This window comes from Podarcis muralis, chromosome 11, assembly GCF_964188315.1.
Source record: "Podarcis muralis chromosome 11, rPodMur119.hap1.1, whole genome shotgun sequence".
Lineage (NCBI taxonomy): Eukaryota > Metazoa > Chordata > Lepidosauria > Squamata > Lacertidae > Podarcis > Podarcis muralis.
This window is the reverse complement of record NC_135665.1, coordinates 51,463,684-51,478,287: the sequence shown is the minus strand read 5'-3', so window position 1 is coordinate 51,478,287 and position 14,604 is coordinate 51,463,684. Positions and strand designations below refer to the sequence as shown.

At 51.9% G+C, this 14,604-nt stretch overlaps 1 protein-coding gene across 2 annotated transcripts; it reads right to left on the bottom strand.

Moving 5' to 3' along the window:
• Nucleotides 1–650: 650 nt before the first annotated feature.
• RAX (retina and anterior neural fold homeobox) lies at nt 651–14,209 on the bottom strand. Of its 2 annotated transcripts, none has more exons than XM_028749103.2 (3): nt 12,938–14,209; nt 9,618–9,847; nt 651–1,531 (listed from the first exon to the last, which is right to left on the bottom strand). In XM_028749103.2, the coding sequence occupies exons 1-3, from the start codon at nt 13,233–13,235 to the stop codon at nt 1,079–1,081; spliced, it is 981 nt and encodes a 326-aa protein (XP_028604936.2). In that variant the 5' UTR covers nt 13,236–14,209; the 3' UTR covers nt 651–1,078. The 2 variants fall into 2 exon arrangements, with proteins under 2 accessions (XP_028604936.2, XP_028604935.2); XM_028749102.2 differs by having other exon boundaries at nt 9,606–9,847; nt 12,938–14,205.
• Nucleotides 14,210–14,604: the final 395 nt, after the last annotated feature.

Below are 14,604 nucleotides of genomic sequence, written 5' to 3'. Positions count from 1 at the left end.
TGGGGCAACCCAGTCAGATGGGTGGAGTATTATTATTATTGACATTTTAAAGTGAGGTTGATCAGAACAAATATTCACAGGTTATTTCATTGTACCCAGGAACAGGTGAAACGAGCCACCATTGGCAGAACTGCAGGAGATACGCTCTATGCTTATGATAACGTACTCTCTTGTTAATTATTCTGCTTTAAATGTGCATTTTATATTTGACTTCCTTTAGTAGTGTCTTCTTTTGAAATGTTTTAAGATTTTTTTTTTGTTAACTTTGCTGCATTAAATGTGCACTCTGTAGCGGACCTCCTTCGCAATGGTTTATTTTGAAATCTTTCATATAACATTTTAGTTTCCTGCTAATGTTGCTTTGGGTGTATACTTTATATTTGACTTTATTCAGTCACGTTTTCTCCTGCATGGTGTTATTTGGTGTTTTAGTGTGCTGTAAACCGCTTTGAGTCCCCCCCTTTAAATATAAAACAGTATAGAAATGGAATGAATAATAATAATATGTGATGATCTGCTTACTGATTTAGCTTACAAAACCAAACCTTGATGGTCTAGAGGGATGCTGCAAACCACAGTCTGCAAACCACAGTCAACAGATTTAGAATTAGAAACCATAAGTAATAGATACAGAATTAACAACCCCAGTGTCCTGTCTGAAAATATGTGTGCTTTAATTTTACAAAACGTCCCTAGGAAGGATACATCATTTTCCTGCTTCTTCGTCACCTCTACTGTAATCCAGCCAATGAGTCAGGGATATTGGATGATTAGATCATTAAAAAAGAAGAAATACAACAATCAAAGCAAAGCTAGAACCAAGCCCTAAGTCTTGTGCCAAAGGTGGGGAAGAACACAAAGATTGCAGTGGCTAAATTGGAGGATTAAGGGGTTGGTGCAGAACGTTTTCTGTTTAATGCTCAGGTCCCTTCTACAACACAGAATGAGGGGGCACTCTTAACAGCAATAGTCTTTGCTTATCTGTCCTGAACATAAGATCTAAGGGATGAGACCACTTTCCAAAGGTGGAGCAAGGGGAGCTTTTCTCACAAACCACGCGAGCCAGAGATCTCCCTCCTCATATTGTCTGCCACGGTTTCCCAATGGACTGGATGTGCTCCTTTGCCTTCATCCTCAGCGCGGCAATACTGGTGTTGCGGGGGTCCACCTCTTCCAGCGGGAATTTGTCCACAAAGTTTGTCCCGCACTGGTAAGGCGGTGGAGGCCCCATGGCTCCTAGGGGTTGCAAGGTGTGTCCCATGGGGGGAGAGTTTAGGAAAGGGGGAGGGGTGTAGCTGCTGGGGAGGCTCTGTGGGGAAGCCACGAATCCTGGCAACGTCTGCAGGGGGCTGGTGTTGGGCATGGGCGGGTTCAGCCACGAGTCTAGGGGCAAGTTGCTGCCAATGGTCCCGATGGCAGAGGGCTGAGGTGAGCGGTTGAAGGAGAGGATGGGGGAATCCTGCAACTTCATGGATGTCACCTCCAGCTTCTCTTGACGACGCCACTTGGCTCTCCGGTTCTGAAACCAAACCTAAAGGGAAAAGGGGAAACCACATAAATACAAAGCAGGCACATACCCTCCAACATTTCTCAGATGAAAATAGAGACATCCTATTCTACATAAAAGAAGATCAAAGTGATCCATTCTGAAGGAAATCAGCCCTGAGTGCTCACTGGAAGGACAGATCCTGAAGCTGAGGCTCCAATACTTTGGCCACCTCATGAGAAGAGAAGACTCCCTGACGTTGGGAAAGATGGAGGGCACAAGGAGAAGGGGACGACAGAGGATGAGATGGTTGGACAGTGTTCTCAAAGCTACGAACATGAGTCTGACCAAACTGCAGGAGGCAGTGGAAGACAGGAGTGCCTGGCGTGCTCTGGTCCATGGGGTCACGAAGAGTCGGACACGACTAAACGACTAAACAACAACATTCTACATAAGGAAGCTTCTCCTGCTTTTGATCTCCCTCACACAAAGACATCATAAAACACATCGACATTGGCCACCTTGAGCCAGTGACAATGCATTCAAAAAATGAGAATGCAAAACACGGTTTTGTGTAAAATCCACACGTGCTAATTTATAGGCATAGATGCAGATTTGGAAACAATAAGCAAGGAATCACCCAAGGAGTCCCGTCAGTACAAACCTGCTGCAAGAACCTCTGCTTGTGCAATGGGGCTTTCTCTCCTCCCTCTCACCCCCTGAATTTGGCTCTGGGGGGGGGGGGGGAATGGGGAGAACCCCAGAACATGGCATGGGGTGAGGACAAGAGGGGATAATTTCACCTGGCAAGCTGCACTGCTTATAGGATGTTCACCATAACAAATTACAACCCCTGTAATTTAAGTAGAAATATAATGCAGCTCAGGGACATGGGTGGCGCTGTGGGTTAAACCACAGAGCCTAGGACTTGCTAATCAGAAGGTCGGTGGTTCAAATCCCCGTGACGGGGTGAGCTCCCGTTGCTCGGTCCCTGCTCCTGCCAACCTAGCAGTTCAAAAGCACGTCAAAGTGCAAGTAGATAAATAGGTACCACTCCGGCGGGAAGGTAAACGACGTTTCCGTGCGCTGCTCTGGTTCACCAGAAGCGGCTTAGTCATGCTGGCCACATGACCCAGAAGCTGTACGCCGGCTCCCTTGGCCAATAAAACAAGACGAGCGCTGCAACCCCAGAGTCGGCCACGACTGGACCTAATGGTCAAGGGTCCCCTTTAACTTTACCTATAAGGTAAAGCTCAGGGATACGACTCAGGAAAGGCTGTGGTGAGCTGTGAGCCTATTCAGTCAGCCATGCAGGTGCTAAACTGTTGATGAGACCCTCCTGCTCTCCCTCCTGCGGCTTCGTTAACCTGGACTTGGACTAGGCAGCCCTTGCAATAGAGGGGTGCTTCAGTGAGCAGCGAGGAGGTTCAGGCAGAGGAAACCAGAATTTATGAGGCAAAAATCCTGGCTATGTTCCCCAGTGGGATCTGGGGAGCTCACTGCATTCTGCTGTGCCACTCAAGCCTGTGTCTGCCAACTTAAAAGACAAAGGGGTGGGTGACCTGGGAGAGTGTCCCTGCCATAGACGAGCCTCCGTCTCCAGCATGATTTGTGGTTGGTTCCTCCATAATTCGGACAATTGGCATTAATCAAGAGGTGCTCTTGGGTTGACATATGCTAATAGGCTGCAATCAGTCAGCTGCCAAACGGACAGGGCTTGGCTCTTTGAAGGTATCTGAATGTTTTCTTTGAAGCTTGAGAACGCTTACGGCCGGGAAAGGAAGGTGGAGTAGAAGGTGATTTTTGCTTTCTTATGCTTTCTTACGGTTTTCAAATGGCCTCCTTTTTCCTGTCCTCCCCTATATAATGAAAAGGATGTGTGTAGCTCAGGCACAGGCAAACTTGGCCCTCCAGATGTTTTGGGGCTACAATTCCCATCATCCCTGACCACTGGTCCTGTTAGCTAGGGATGATGAGAGTTGTAGTCCCAAAACATCCGGAGGGCCAAGTTTGCCTATGCCTGGTGTAGCTGATGCTATGTTATTCTGTTTGTTGCTTCGGAAAGAGGAACAATGGAAGATAGTAATTAACTCTCCCAGCACACCAGGTCCAGAACAACAATGTATATTGTGAAATGGATTGTTTATTTATAAGATGTAACCAAGGTGCTGTTTGTAAGGTGAAAAAGTGGCCAGCTGGAAGAATGGTTCAACGGCAAGTGAAGGATGTCAACTGGACTCTAAATAAGAAATGATGCGGCTATGTTAGGAAATGGTGATGATCATATGTTTGGAACAGCAGTGGGAAACTTGATTTTAAGAAATTGTATTAAATTAATATAAATTGGTTTGATTTGTAATAATCTGGAAAATTAATTTTTAAAAATTGAAAAGTATATATACAGTGGTGCCTCGCAAGACGAAATTAATTCGTTCCGCAAGTCTCTTCGTCTTGCGGTTTTTTCGTCTTGCGATGCACGGTTTCCCATAGGAATGCATTGAAAATCAATTAATGCGTTCCTAGGGAAACCGCCTTCAGACCAGGTCCGGGGACAGTCTGTCCCCGGACCTCTTCTGAAGGCTGGGGGGGGGGGGACAAGGGCTTTTCTTCCCACCCCCAGCATTTTAAAAAACCCCGGGACAGCGGAGGACTTCTCCGCTCTCCGAGGCGATTTAAAAGCCCCTGGGAAGGCAGGCAGGGGGGACAAAGACTTTCGCCCCCCGCCCGCCTTCAGAAGGTGTTCCCGCCCCCGCCCCGCTTCGGAACAGCTTTCCGAAGTGGGGCGGCTGGGGCAGGTGTCCCCGCCCCCCCTCCCCACTTCGGAACAGCTTTCCAAAGTGGGGCGGCTGGGGCAGATGTCCCCGCCCCCCCTCCCCACTTCGGAACAGCTTTCCGAAGTGGGGCGGCTGGGGCAGATGTCCCCGCCCCCCCTCCCCGCTTCGGAACAGCTTTCCGAAGTGGGGCGGCTGGGGCAGATGTCCCCGCCCCCCCTCCCCGCTTCGGAACAGCTTTCCGAAGTGGGGCGGCTGGGGCAGGTGTCCCCGCCCCCCCTCCCCGCTTCGGAACAGCTTTCCGAAGTGGGGCGGCTGGGGCAGGTGTCCCCGCCCCCCCTCCCCGCTTCGGAACAGCTTTCCGAAGTGGGGCGGCTGGGGCAGATGTCCCCGCCCCCCCTCCCCGCTTCGGAACAGCTTTCCGAAGTGGGGCGGCTGGGGCAGATGTCCCCGCCCCCCCTCCCCGCTTCGGAACAGCTTTCCGAAGTGGGGCGGCTGGGGCAGGTGTCCCCGCCCCCCCTCCCCGCTTCGGAACAGCTTTCCGAAGTGGGGCGGCTGGGGCAGGTGTCCCCGCCCCCCCTCCCCGCTTCGGAACAGCTTTCCGAAGTGGGGCGGCTGGGGCAGATGTCCCCGCCCCCCCTCCCCGCTTCGGAACAGCTTTCCGAAGTGGGGCGGCTGGGGCAGGTGTCCCCGCCCCCCCTCCCCGCTTCGGAACAGCTTTCCGAAGTGGGGCGGCTGGGGCAGGTGTCCCCGCCCCCCCTCCCCGCTTCGGAACAGCTTTCCGAAGTGGGGCGGCTGGGGCAGATGTCCCCGCCCCCCCTCCCCGCTTCGGAACAGCTTTCCGAAGTGGGGCGGCTGGGGCAGGTGTCCCCGCCCCCCCTCCCCGCTTCGGAACAGCTTTCCGAAGTGGGGCGGCTGGGGCAGATGTCCCCGCCCCCCCTCCCCGCTTCGGAACAGCTTTCCGAAGTGGGGCGGCTGGGGCAGATGTCCCCGCCCCCCCTCCCCGCTTCGGAACAGCTTTCCGAAGTGGGGCGGCTGGGGCAGATGTCCCCGCCCCCCCTCCCCGCTTCGGAACAGCTTTCCGAAGTGGGGCGGCTGGGGCAGATGTCCCCGCCCCCCCTCCCCGCTTCGGAACAGCTTTCCGAAGTGGGGCGGCTGGGGCAGATGTCCCCGCCCCCCCTCCCCGCTTCGGAACAGCTTTCCGAAGTGGGGCGGCTGGGGCAGGTGTCCCCGCCCCCCCTCCCCGCTTCGGAACAGCTTTCCGAAGTGGGGCGGCTGGGGCAGGTGTCCCCGCCCCCCCTCCCCGCTTCGGAACAGCTTTCCGAAGTGGGGCGGCTGGGGCAGATGTCCCCGCCCCCCCTCCCCACTTCGGAACAGCTTTCCGAAGTGGGGCGGCTGGGGCAGGTGTCCCCGCCCCCCCTCCCCGCTTCGGAACAGCTTTCCGAAGTGGGGCGGCTGGGGCAGATGTCCCCGCCCCCCCTCCCCGCTTCGGAACAGCTTTCCGAAGTGGGGCGGCTGGGGCAGGTGTCCCCGCCCCCCCTCCCCACTTCGGAACAGCTTTCCGAAGTGGGGCGGCTGGGGCAGATGTCCCCGCCCCCCCTCCCCGCTTCGGAACAGCTTTCCGAAGTGGGGCGGCTGGGGCAGATGTCCCCGCCCCCCCTCCCCGCTTCGGAACAGCTTTCCGAAGTGGGGCGGCTGGGGCAGATGTCCCCGCCCCCCCTCCCCGCTTCGGAACAGCTTTCCGAAGTGGGGCGGCTGGGGCAGGTGTCCCCGCCCCCCCTCCCCACTTCGGAACAGCTTTCCGAAGTGGGGCGGCTGGGGCAGATGTCCCCGCCCCCCCTCCCCGCTTCGGAACAGCTTTCCGAAGTGGGGCGGCTGGGGCAGGTGTCCCCGCCCCCCCTCCCCGCTTCGGAACAGCTTTCCGAAGTGGGGCGGCTGGGGCAGATGTCCCCGCCCCCCCTCCCCACTTCGGAACAGCTTTCCGAAGTGGGGCGGCTGGGGCAGATGTCCCCGCCCTCCCTCCCCGCTTCGGAACAGCTTTCCGAAGTGGGGCGGCTGGGGCAGGTGTCCCCACCCCCCCCCCCCTTCGGAACAGCGTTTTAAAATGCTGGGGGTCGGGAGCGAAGCGCTGCCGACCCCCAGCATTTTAAAATCTCCCCGTGTCCCGGGAAGATTTTAAAATGCTGGGGGTCGGGCTGCCGACCCCCAGCATTTTAAAACCTTCCCGGGACACGGGGAGATTTTAAAATGCAGGGGGTCGGCAGCGCTTCGCTCCCGACCCCCAGCATTTTAAAACCTCCCCGGGACACGGGGAGATTTTAAAATGCTGGGGGTCGGCAGCGCTTCGCTCCCGACCCCCAGCATTTTAAAACCTTCCCGGGACACGGGGAGATTTTAAAATGCTGGGGGTCGGCAGCGCTTCGCTCCCGACCCCCAGCATTTTAAAACCTCCCCGGGACAGAGACTTCTCTGCTGTCCCTTGGAGATTTTAAAATGCTGGGGGTCGGCAGCGAACGCTTCGCTCCCGCCCGCCAGCATTTTAAGATCGCCCCCGGCAGGCGGGGGGAAGGCAGGCGGGGGGGAGCAAAGACTTTTGCCCCCCGCCGGCCTTCAGAAGAGGTCCTCTTCTGAAGGCCGGCTGTGGGCGAAAGTCTTTGCTCCCGACCGCCAGCATTTCCCTATGGGCTTTCGTCTTGCGATGCAAGCCCATAGGGAAATTCGTCTTGCGAAGCGCCTCCAAAACAGAAAACCCTTTCGTCTTGCGGGTTTTCCGTCTTGCGAGGCATTCGTCTTGCGGGGTACCACTGTAAAGTATATATAAACTTGGCCACCCCAGAGTCGGGTGTAGATCAAAATGCACATTCCATGCAATTTTCAATCATGAGTTTTCAGATATATGAAAATATCTCTTGTACAGTGGTACCTCGGGTTACAGACTCTTCAGGTTACAGACTCCGCTAACCCAGAAATAGTACCTCGGGTTAAGAACTTTGCTTCAGGATGAGAACAGAAATCGTGCTCTGGCAGCGTGGCAGCAGCGGGAGGCCCCATTAGCTAAAATGGTGCTTCAGGTTGAGAACGGTTTCAGGTTAAGAACGGACCTCCAGAACAAATTAAGTTCTTAACTAGAGGTACCACTGTATATTAAACGAGACTTGTGAAACTAGCTCATAAGTAAACAGCCAAATCACAGTTATTTGCCTTGAAGCCTAAATAATCACAAGGTGCTGCAGGACCCTGTTTTCATTTAAGTAAATGAGATCCCAAGGGTGCTTTAATAGTAGAATTTTGCCTGAAAGTCAACCAGCACTATTTGATTGCCCAAAGAAAAAGAGCTTCTCTGTCATATACTTTCTGAGTTTAGATGCCGGCCAAAATCCTTTAAAACCCATACCAAGCCCTGAGCTCCCTTAGTTAATTCAAACTTGACGGGTTAAAAAAGAAACCCCCTGCAGGCAATTTTGTCTCATGCTCCCCATCAAATAATTCCCCTTCGTCCATAAACCCAAATCTGCTCTCATTACCCACTAGAAGGGATAAAATTAGTGCTGGTTTTGGGAGGCTGCTTTTTCCAAACACACACACTTTTGGAAGCCCTCCCAGATTTTTTCCTTCTTCTTTTTACAGATGACTAGTAAATATTCCAGGCTTCTCAAACATTTTCGTGATCCAGGGATTACAGATCATTCAGCTTTAATTAAGCCTGCGAAAAACCTCCCACTTACAATTAAGCAGGTGGGGTGGGGGAGAAATCCCCAACTTTCTTCTTTTCGGTGGGAACTGACGTTTCTGAGAAGCAGCGGAGGTGGAGGCTCACACACACACACAAGGAAAACGCAGCTCTTTGCAACACACTCTACAACTGGTGGGATCCAGCTAAGGGTAAGTGCCGTACTTTTAAGTCCTTGGTGGAAAAAACATATCTCCATATGTATCCACCCACAATAGGATCTCGATGCGATAAGGAGGTAAATATTGCTCCTTGACACTTCCCCTCAATTTCTGTGAAGTGTGTGAATCGAGGGGCTCTTGCTTTCTTCCGCAAAGTTCTTCAGCAATCATTCATAACCTCCTCTAAACAAATTAGGCTCTCACAATGCAATTCATTTAGCGAAAAACACGGGTACCGTAAAGAGCTTAGCTGGTTGCTGCACTGCAAATATATATGCTTTTGCTCTGCATTAACTTGCACAGGACCCTGCCAGATTTAGAACTCTGAGAGACAGTGGCGTAGCGTGGGTTGTCAGCACCTGGGGCAAGGCAAGTAATTTGTGCCCCCTAACCCGTGGATTTGCGCCCCCTAACCCCCAGATGTTGCGCCCGGCGCGGCCGGCCCCCCCTGCACCCCCCCACCCTACGCCACTGCTGGGAGATCAGGGTTCTAAATCTCACTTGGGGGGATGTGAGGTGGGAGTTTGCTCAAGTACAGCAAACTCCCCTTCTCCAGAACTTCAGCCCCCAACATGTGGGAGGCTGCGCCAATGGGGGAGCAGACAAGGGGCTCCTCCCTTCTCCCCACCACCCCACAGAGCAGCCCCTTATGCATCACCACAAGAGAGGGAAAAAGATCTGCATAAAAGGTGCACGTGCTGTTCTATATGCATAGATACACATTTAGAAATAATTGCTGGAATTTCAATAGAAGTATACAATGCATCTCACCGCAGTGCGGAAGTGACCTGTGCCTGCTCAGCCTGCTGTCTGGCGACTAACTATTGAAGGGCAACTTCAAGGCCTTTCTTGGTCTCCCTTCTGAAAGATTTTCAAACTGAGCTTGGACTGAACAGCCCTTTGGAGAAAAGGCTGCAAAGTTGGACACATGGGACAGGATTCAACTCAATGGTTGCATGCACGGAATAAGGTCTGCTTGCTTGCACAAGTGGACATCCTGCTCTTCTGCTGTTATGTGTCCTCTTGTATGCTCCCTAAATCTGCTCCAGAGGGTTGGGATGGGGGGAACCCGGAACAACATCAATGTAGATGATATTTCAAATTGCATGATCTACCAAAATGACAACAAACCAACCAACACCTTTCTCCTGTGCTGGACATTGCATGATTAGGAGAATTCTTAGCCAGAGTATCTGAAACTAAACACTCATAATTAGAGAGAGATTGTGGTCTGGAGTGTTAAAAAAAGGCAGATTAAGGAAAATCCTTTACTACGTATGCAAAGTCTGAAATTATATCCAGGGTGGGGGAGCCTTTTACTGGATTAGCAGGGAAAGGCTGCTTTTGACTGAGGTCTTCTATTGAAGATGAGAACCTGAGGATTAACTGTCCAAGATTTCACCATGTGGCTAGATGGAGAAGGAGGAGGAGGAAGAGAAGACCACCTGACATTTTACCTGGACTCTCACTTCAGGTAGGTTGACCTTCATAGCCAGCTCCTCTCGGCTATAGACATCGGGATAGTGGGATTTCTCGAAGGCTCGCTCAAGTTCGTGCAGCTGGTAGGTGGTGAAGGTTGTCCGGTTCCTCCGGTGTTTCTTCTTGGGCTGGTCTTCATCGGACAGTTTGCCGTCGCTGTTGTTGCAAGTGGCCAGCTCTGGACTCAAGCACTCCTCTGAGCGTTTGGAGCAGTAGGGGTCTGGGGGGGGGGGGAGAAGAAGGAGAGGTGAGGCAACCCACCAACAAATGGAGTCAGAGCTCATGGATTTAAGGCTGTAACCTTGTACACACTTACCGGGGAGTAAGTCCCATTGAAATCAGTAGAACTTACTTCTGAGTAGGCGTGCAAAGGATTGGGTAGTCAAGCTGATTCACACCAGCATGTCTACCTGATGCTAAGCACATTTGAGTGAATGTAAGTATACCACTGATTTCAACACCATTTGCTTCCAAATTTAATAAATCCAGACTTCTTGTCTTGATTTGTTTTAAAATTTTGAGCTGGTTTCACAGAGAACTAATAGAGATAGATGATAGATATAGATGACAGATAGATAGATGATAGATAGATGATAGATAGATACATCTCCTTTATCTTTTAAAAGACTTTGAGTGTTTTACAAGAAAGAAAATATGTATTGCTATTAATCAACACCATATAATCACATTACTTAATTAGTGATCTTCTGTGTGTTCCTCCTTTCTGTTGCCTTCAGTTTTGACTTTATTTCAAAATAAAATCTAGTGTTAAAAGCAACATTGATATTGCTACTGTTTCTGCTTTTTGAAGCCTTACGCTGGATCCTAAAACCTATTACATATATGCAAATGCCATTGATTTCGTTGCTTTGAAGTCCGTTAGCTCTGATTTGGACTGGAGCAATCCTGTGCAGGCCTGCTCAGAATTATGCTGAACTCAGCAGCTCTGTGCCCAGCCAAGGATACATGGCCTTGGTCATTTATATATTATTATGAGTTAATAAAATTCTATCAAAATCTAAATGAATGGAAGCTGATCCTCTCAACTGCTCTGCACAGCTTGATGCTTCCCTTCCCCTTCGTCCCAGCATTGTACTATTCCCCTGGTAAAACAGAGGCCATTCCGAACCATTCTCCAATGGCTGTTTTTGGACCATCGCTCATCTGCTTTGGAAAGGTCTGAGATTGCATCTTGCTGGCTTAGAGCAAAGTCTGCCTAAGCCAGCTTTCCCATCGCTTCCCATGGTGTTGAGCCAGATGCTCACAAGTGGGGCGCGATTCACATGACACAAGTGCAATGTAGCCTGGGGGAAGCAATTTGAATTTGATGTGCTGGTGGGACCAGAAAACGATGAGACCTACACTTCATCCAGTCTAGCGTCCTGTTCTCACAGCAGCCAACCAGATGCCCGCGAGAAGCTTGCAAGTAAGGCAGGAGTGCAACAGCACTCTCCCCACTTGCGATTCCCAGGCAACTGGTATTCAAAGGCGTGTAATCTCTGACTGTGGAGGAAAAACATAGCTGACAAGGCAAGTAGCCTTGTCCTCCCTAAATTTGTCCAATCCCCTTTAAAGTCATGCAAGTTGATGGACTTCGCTGCATCTTTTGGAAGTGCAACCTTAACTAGGCACTGAGTGAAGAACTTCTAGTGTTCCAAGATTTAGCTTCATTGGGTGTCCCCAAGTTCTAAGTAGAAAAACATCTCTGCGTCCACTTTCTTCATAACCTGCACAATTTTGCACACCTTCATCATGCCCCAACTCTTCGTCATAAAGGGAGTTGCTCCAGCCCCTGTGATCATTTTGCTTTGCCCCATGTCTGACTCTTTCCCAGCTCTGCGAAACTCTTCTTGAGGTGTGGGGATCAGGATGGGACACAGTATTCTAAGGGTGTCCTATTCCCCTGGTAAAACAGAGGCCATTCCGAACCATTCTCCAATGGCTAAGCTTTTCCTAACATGAGCAGAGGTGGCAGCCCTCAGAGAGAGGAACCCCTGGATAAAATGGACAGCTCATAGGCGTATTGGTCCATTGGTTCCGTGCCATTTGATGGATCCATTTGGGAATACGCCGCACAAGTGTGGCAACCCCAGATGAGATAAGAAAACAAGCTTGAAGAACCGGACAAGACCATGTTTCTCTGTCTTCTAAGCTCCAAGGCTATTTCCCCCAAAATGGAAACAGCTCCCTTAGCGCAGAAGCAAGTCCCACTGAAATAATCTGAGCACTTGCCTTCAAGATGATGAGTTTAGGGTGAGAATCCCTCCCTGGGAAATCTGGTCCCCAACATACATTGTTGTATAGTTGTTTCTGACTCCATGGACCAGAGCACGTCAGGCACTCCTGTCTTCCACTGCCTCCCGCAGCTTGGCCAGAACTCATGTTTGTAGCAACTTACGTACTTCAGTATAAAATGCCATTGTAATGGATGGGGCCTCAGCCGCATTAACAGCCCATGCAAGGAGCCTCACTAAGTTCAGGTGGGACATGCGAATGTGTCCAGTTTCAGTGCGCTTGCCTTAATTTGCCATGCTGTGCTCTGGGAAATGTTCTCTTTCCTCTTTGCATGCCATAGTGCCTTTTCGAAAGTTGTACAATTTACAGAACACCCGGGGCACTGTTTGCTCAAGCAGCCAAAGACACACTCAGTAGGTTGCTCCTTTGAAAAGCATCACCATCACCTGGCATCTGCAGGCAGAGCTGGGAGAGCTGGAAGAGACACTTCTTGGAAGCCCTGAAGAGTGGCTGCCAGTCAGTGTAGACAAGGCTGAGTTAGATGGACCCATGGTCTGACTCTGTGTAAGGCAGCTCCCTGTGTTTGGGATTTTTAAAGAGTGGGGGTTTTTATTATTGTGTCTGAGGCGTCTCACAAAGATGCCTGATCTTTAAAATGCTTTCCTCCTCTTCTTCCTCAGTTATTCCCTCCAACACTTAACTAATTTTAAAGGCGCCCATTTTAAAAATGCACCCCTCTCTTAATAATAATTTTATTATTTATACCCCACCCGTCTGGCTGGGTTTCCCCAGCCACTCTGGGTGGCTTCCAGCACATAATACATCAAACATAATAAGACATCAGTCATTAAATACTTCCCAAAATAATAATAATAATAATAATAATAATAATAATAATAATAATAATGAAGTTATTCGAACTTGCTTCTAAAGGGGGTTAATGGGGGGTCTCCTTCAAATTGAAGCAAAGGAACCACACACTTTCACTGGTCCCAGAAACTACAGGAGGACTGGGTTCCTCCAGTAAGTGGGAGACTAAGACCTGACACCCCCCCCAAAAAACCCCTCGCCTTACCTCCAAAGTGTTCTTCCGCGGGCCCTTCCTGGCCCTGCCCAGGCTGCTCAGCTGGCATTTTGGAGAAGCAATCCCTGGGGCTGCGCTTCTCTCCCTCCTTCATGGACCTGCCTCCGCCACTGGCATCGTGGGCTTGGAAGGCACCCAAAAGGGGGTCCTCTTTGGTAAATCCCAGGATCGCTTCGATGCTGTGGAGCCTCGACGGGTTCCCTCCTCCGCTGGGGCTCCTCACCAAGTGCCCAGTCAGGGAGAAGCCGCCGTCGGTCATGTTCAGAAGGGAGCCTTGCTGCAGGTGCATGGAGCTCTCCTGGCGGCAGGGCAGGGGGCTGGTGTGGGGAGGGGGGAGGGCGAGGAAGACAGCCCTCCCCTTCCAAGGACCTCCGGGGGCTCCCCTATGCCATGCGCGCTCCTTCCTTGCTCAGCCGTCCAACAAGAGCACGACGGAGATACCCTGCTTCTCCTTCCTCTTCTCCTCCTCCTCCCGACGGCTGGAAGGATTTGAGAGGCTCCTCAGGCGACCAACTCCCGTCGGGATCTGCTCGTGTCAGAGGGCAGCAGCGGGCGAAGGCGGCTTGCGAGTCCTCGCTGAGCCTAAGCGGCTCTCGGCCCCAGCCGCCCTTCCCGTCTCCTTCCAAGCTGACGGGGCCGGGTCGTCCTCGGACGGCCGAGGATCAGCGGCCAGGATTGGAGTGACCTTTCTCCGGGCAGAGCAAGGAGCTCGCCCGCGCAGCGACGCCACCAGCCCTGCCTGGGAGAGGCGCAGCAGAGGTGCGTCCCGTCGGAGTCCCGCGGGCGCTGCTGCCTGCCTGCTCCCGTGCGCTCCGTCTCCCGGGGGCTTTGTGCGACTTGGGGGCCGGAGGCACCTGAATTAACGGGGGTGGGGGCTCTCCTTCGCCTCAGGCTCCTCCCCTCGACGGGAAGGGCGGCCCTTCGAGGAAACTGACCAGCGGGGAGGAAGCAGCCAGAGAGAAACGGTCGCCGTCGAGGGAGGCTGAGGAGTGGATGCGGTTTTGTTTTGGTTTTTTTGCTAGGGTTTCGGGGAGGTCTCGACTTCCGACGGGCTAACTCCGGTTGAAGAGGGAAAGAGGTTTTATTTTTGCTTTTAAAAAGGGCAGAAAACTTGTTTCAGAAGGTCCAGGCGGCTGCAGAGGGAGGGAGGAGCAGGGCAAAGTTTCCAGGAGGCATTTTGGAGCTCACGTACGCACGTCTTAAAAACAAGTGGGTTTTAAAAGAGGGACAAATTCGCGGAGAGGAGCAGCGAAGGCTACTAGCCACGCTGACTATGCCCTGTTCCACAAACACACTTTTAGAAAATCTCCTCCTGCGAACGGGAACAAGAGGATTTCTTTGTCAAAGGAGGAGCTATCTAGGGGCCTAGGGATCTAGTTTGGGAGTCTTGTCAGATTAGGATCTGAATGTGCGGCGGGGGGAGGAGGAATCGTGGAAGGGGCGCAGCTTCTCCCTAATCTTGAAAGACTTTCCAAGAAGCCCCCCCTTGAAATCCGTGGAGTTTAACGAAAGGATGGAGGTCGTTTTGCCAGAAAGGCGCCTGATGGTTTTACTGGTTTCTCTCTCTCTTCCCTCTCAGGCTGTTAATTAATTAAAGGCAATCAAAATTAGTTAATTGAAATAAATTGGGCAAGTCTCAGGAAGGGCTATCGGACGAA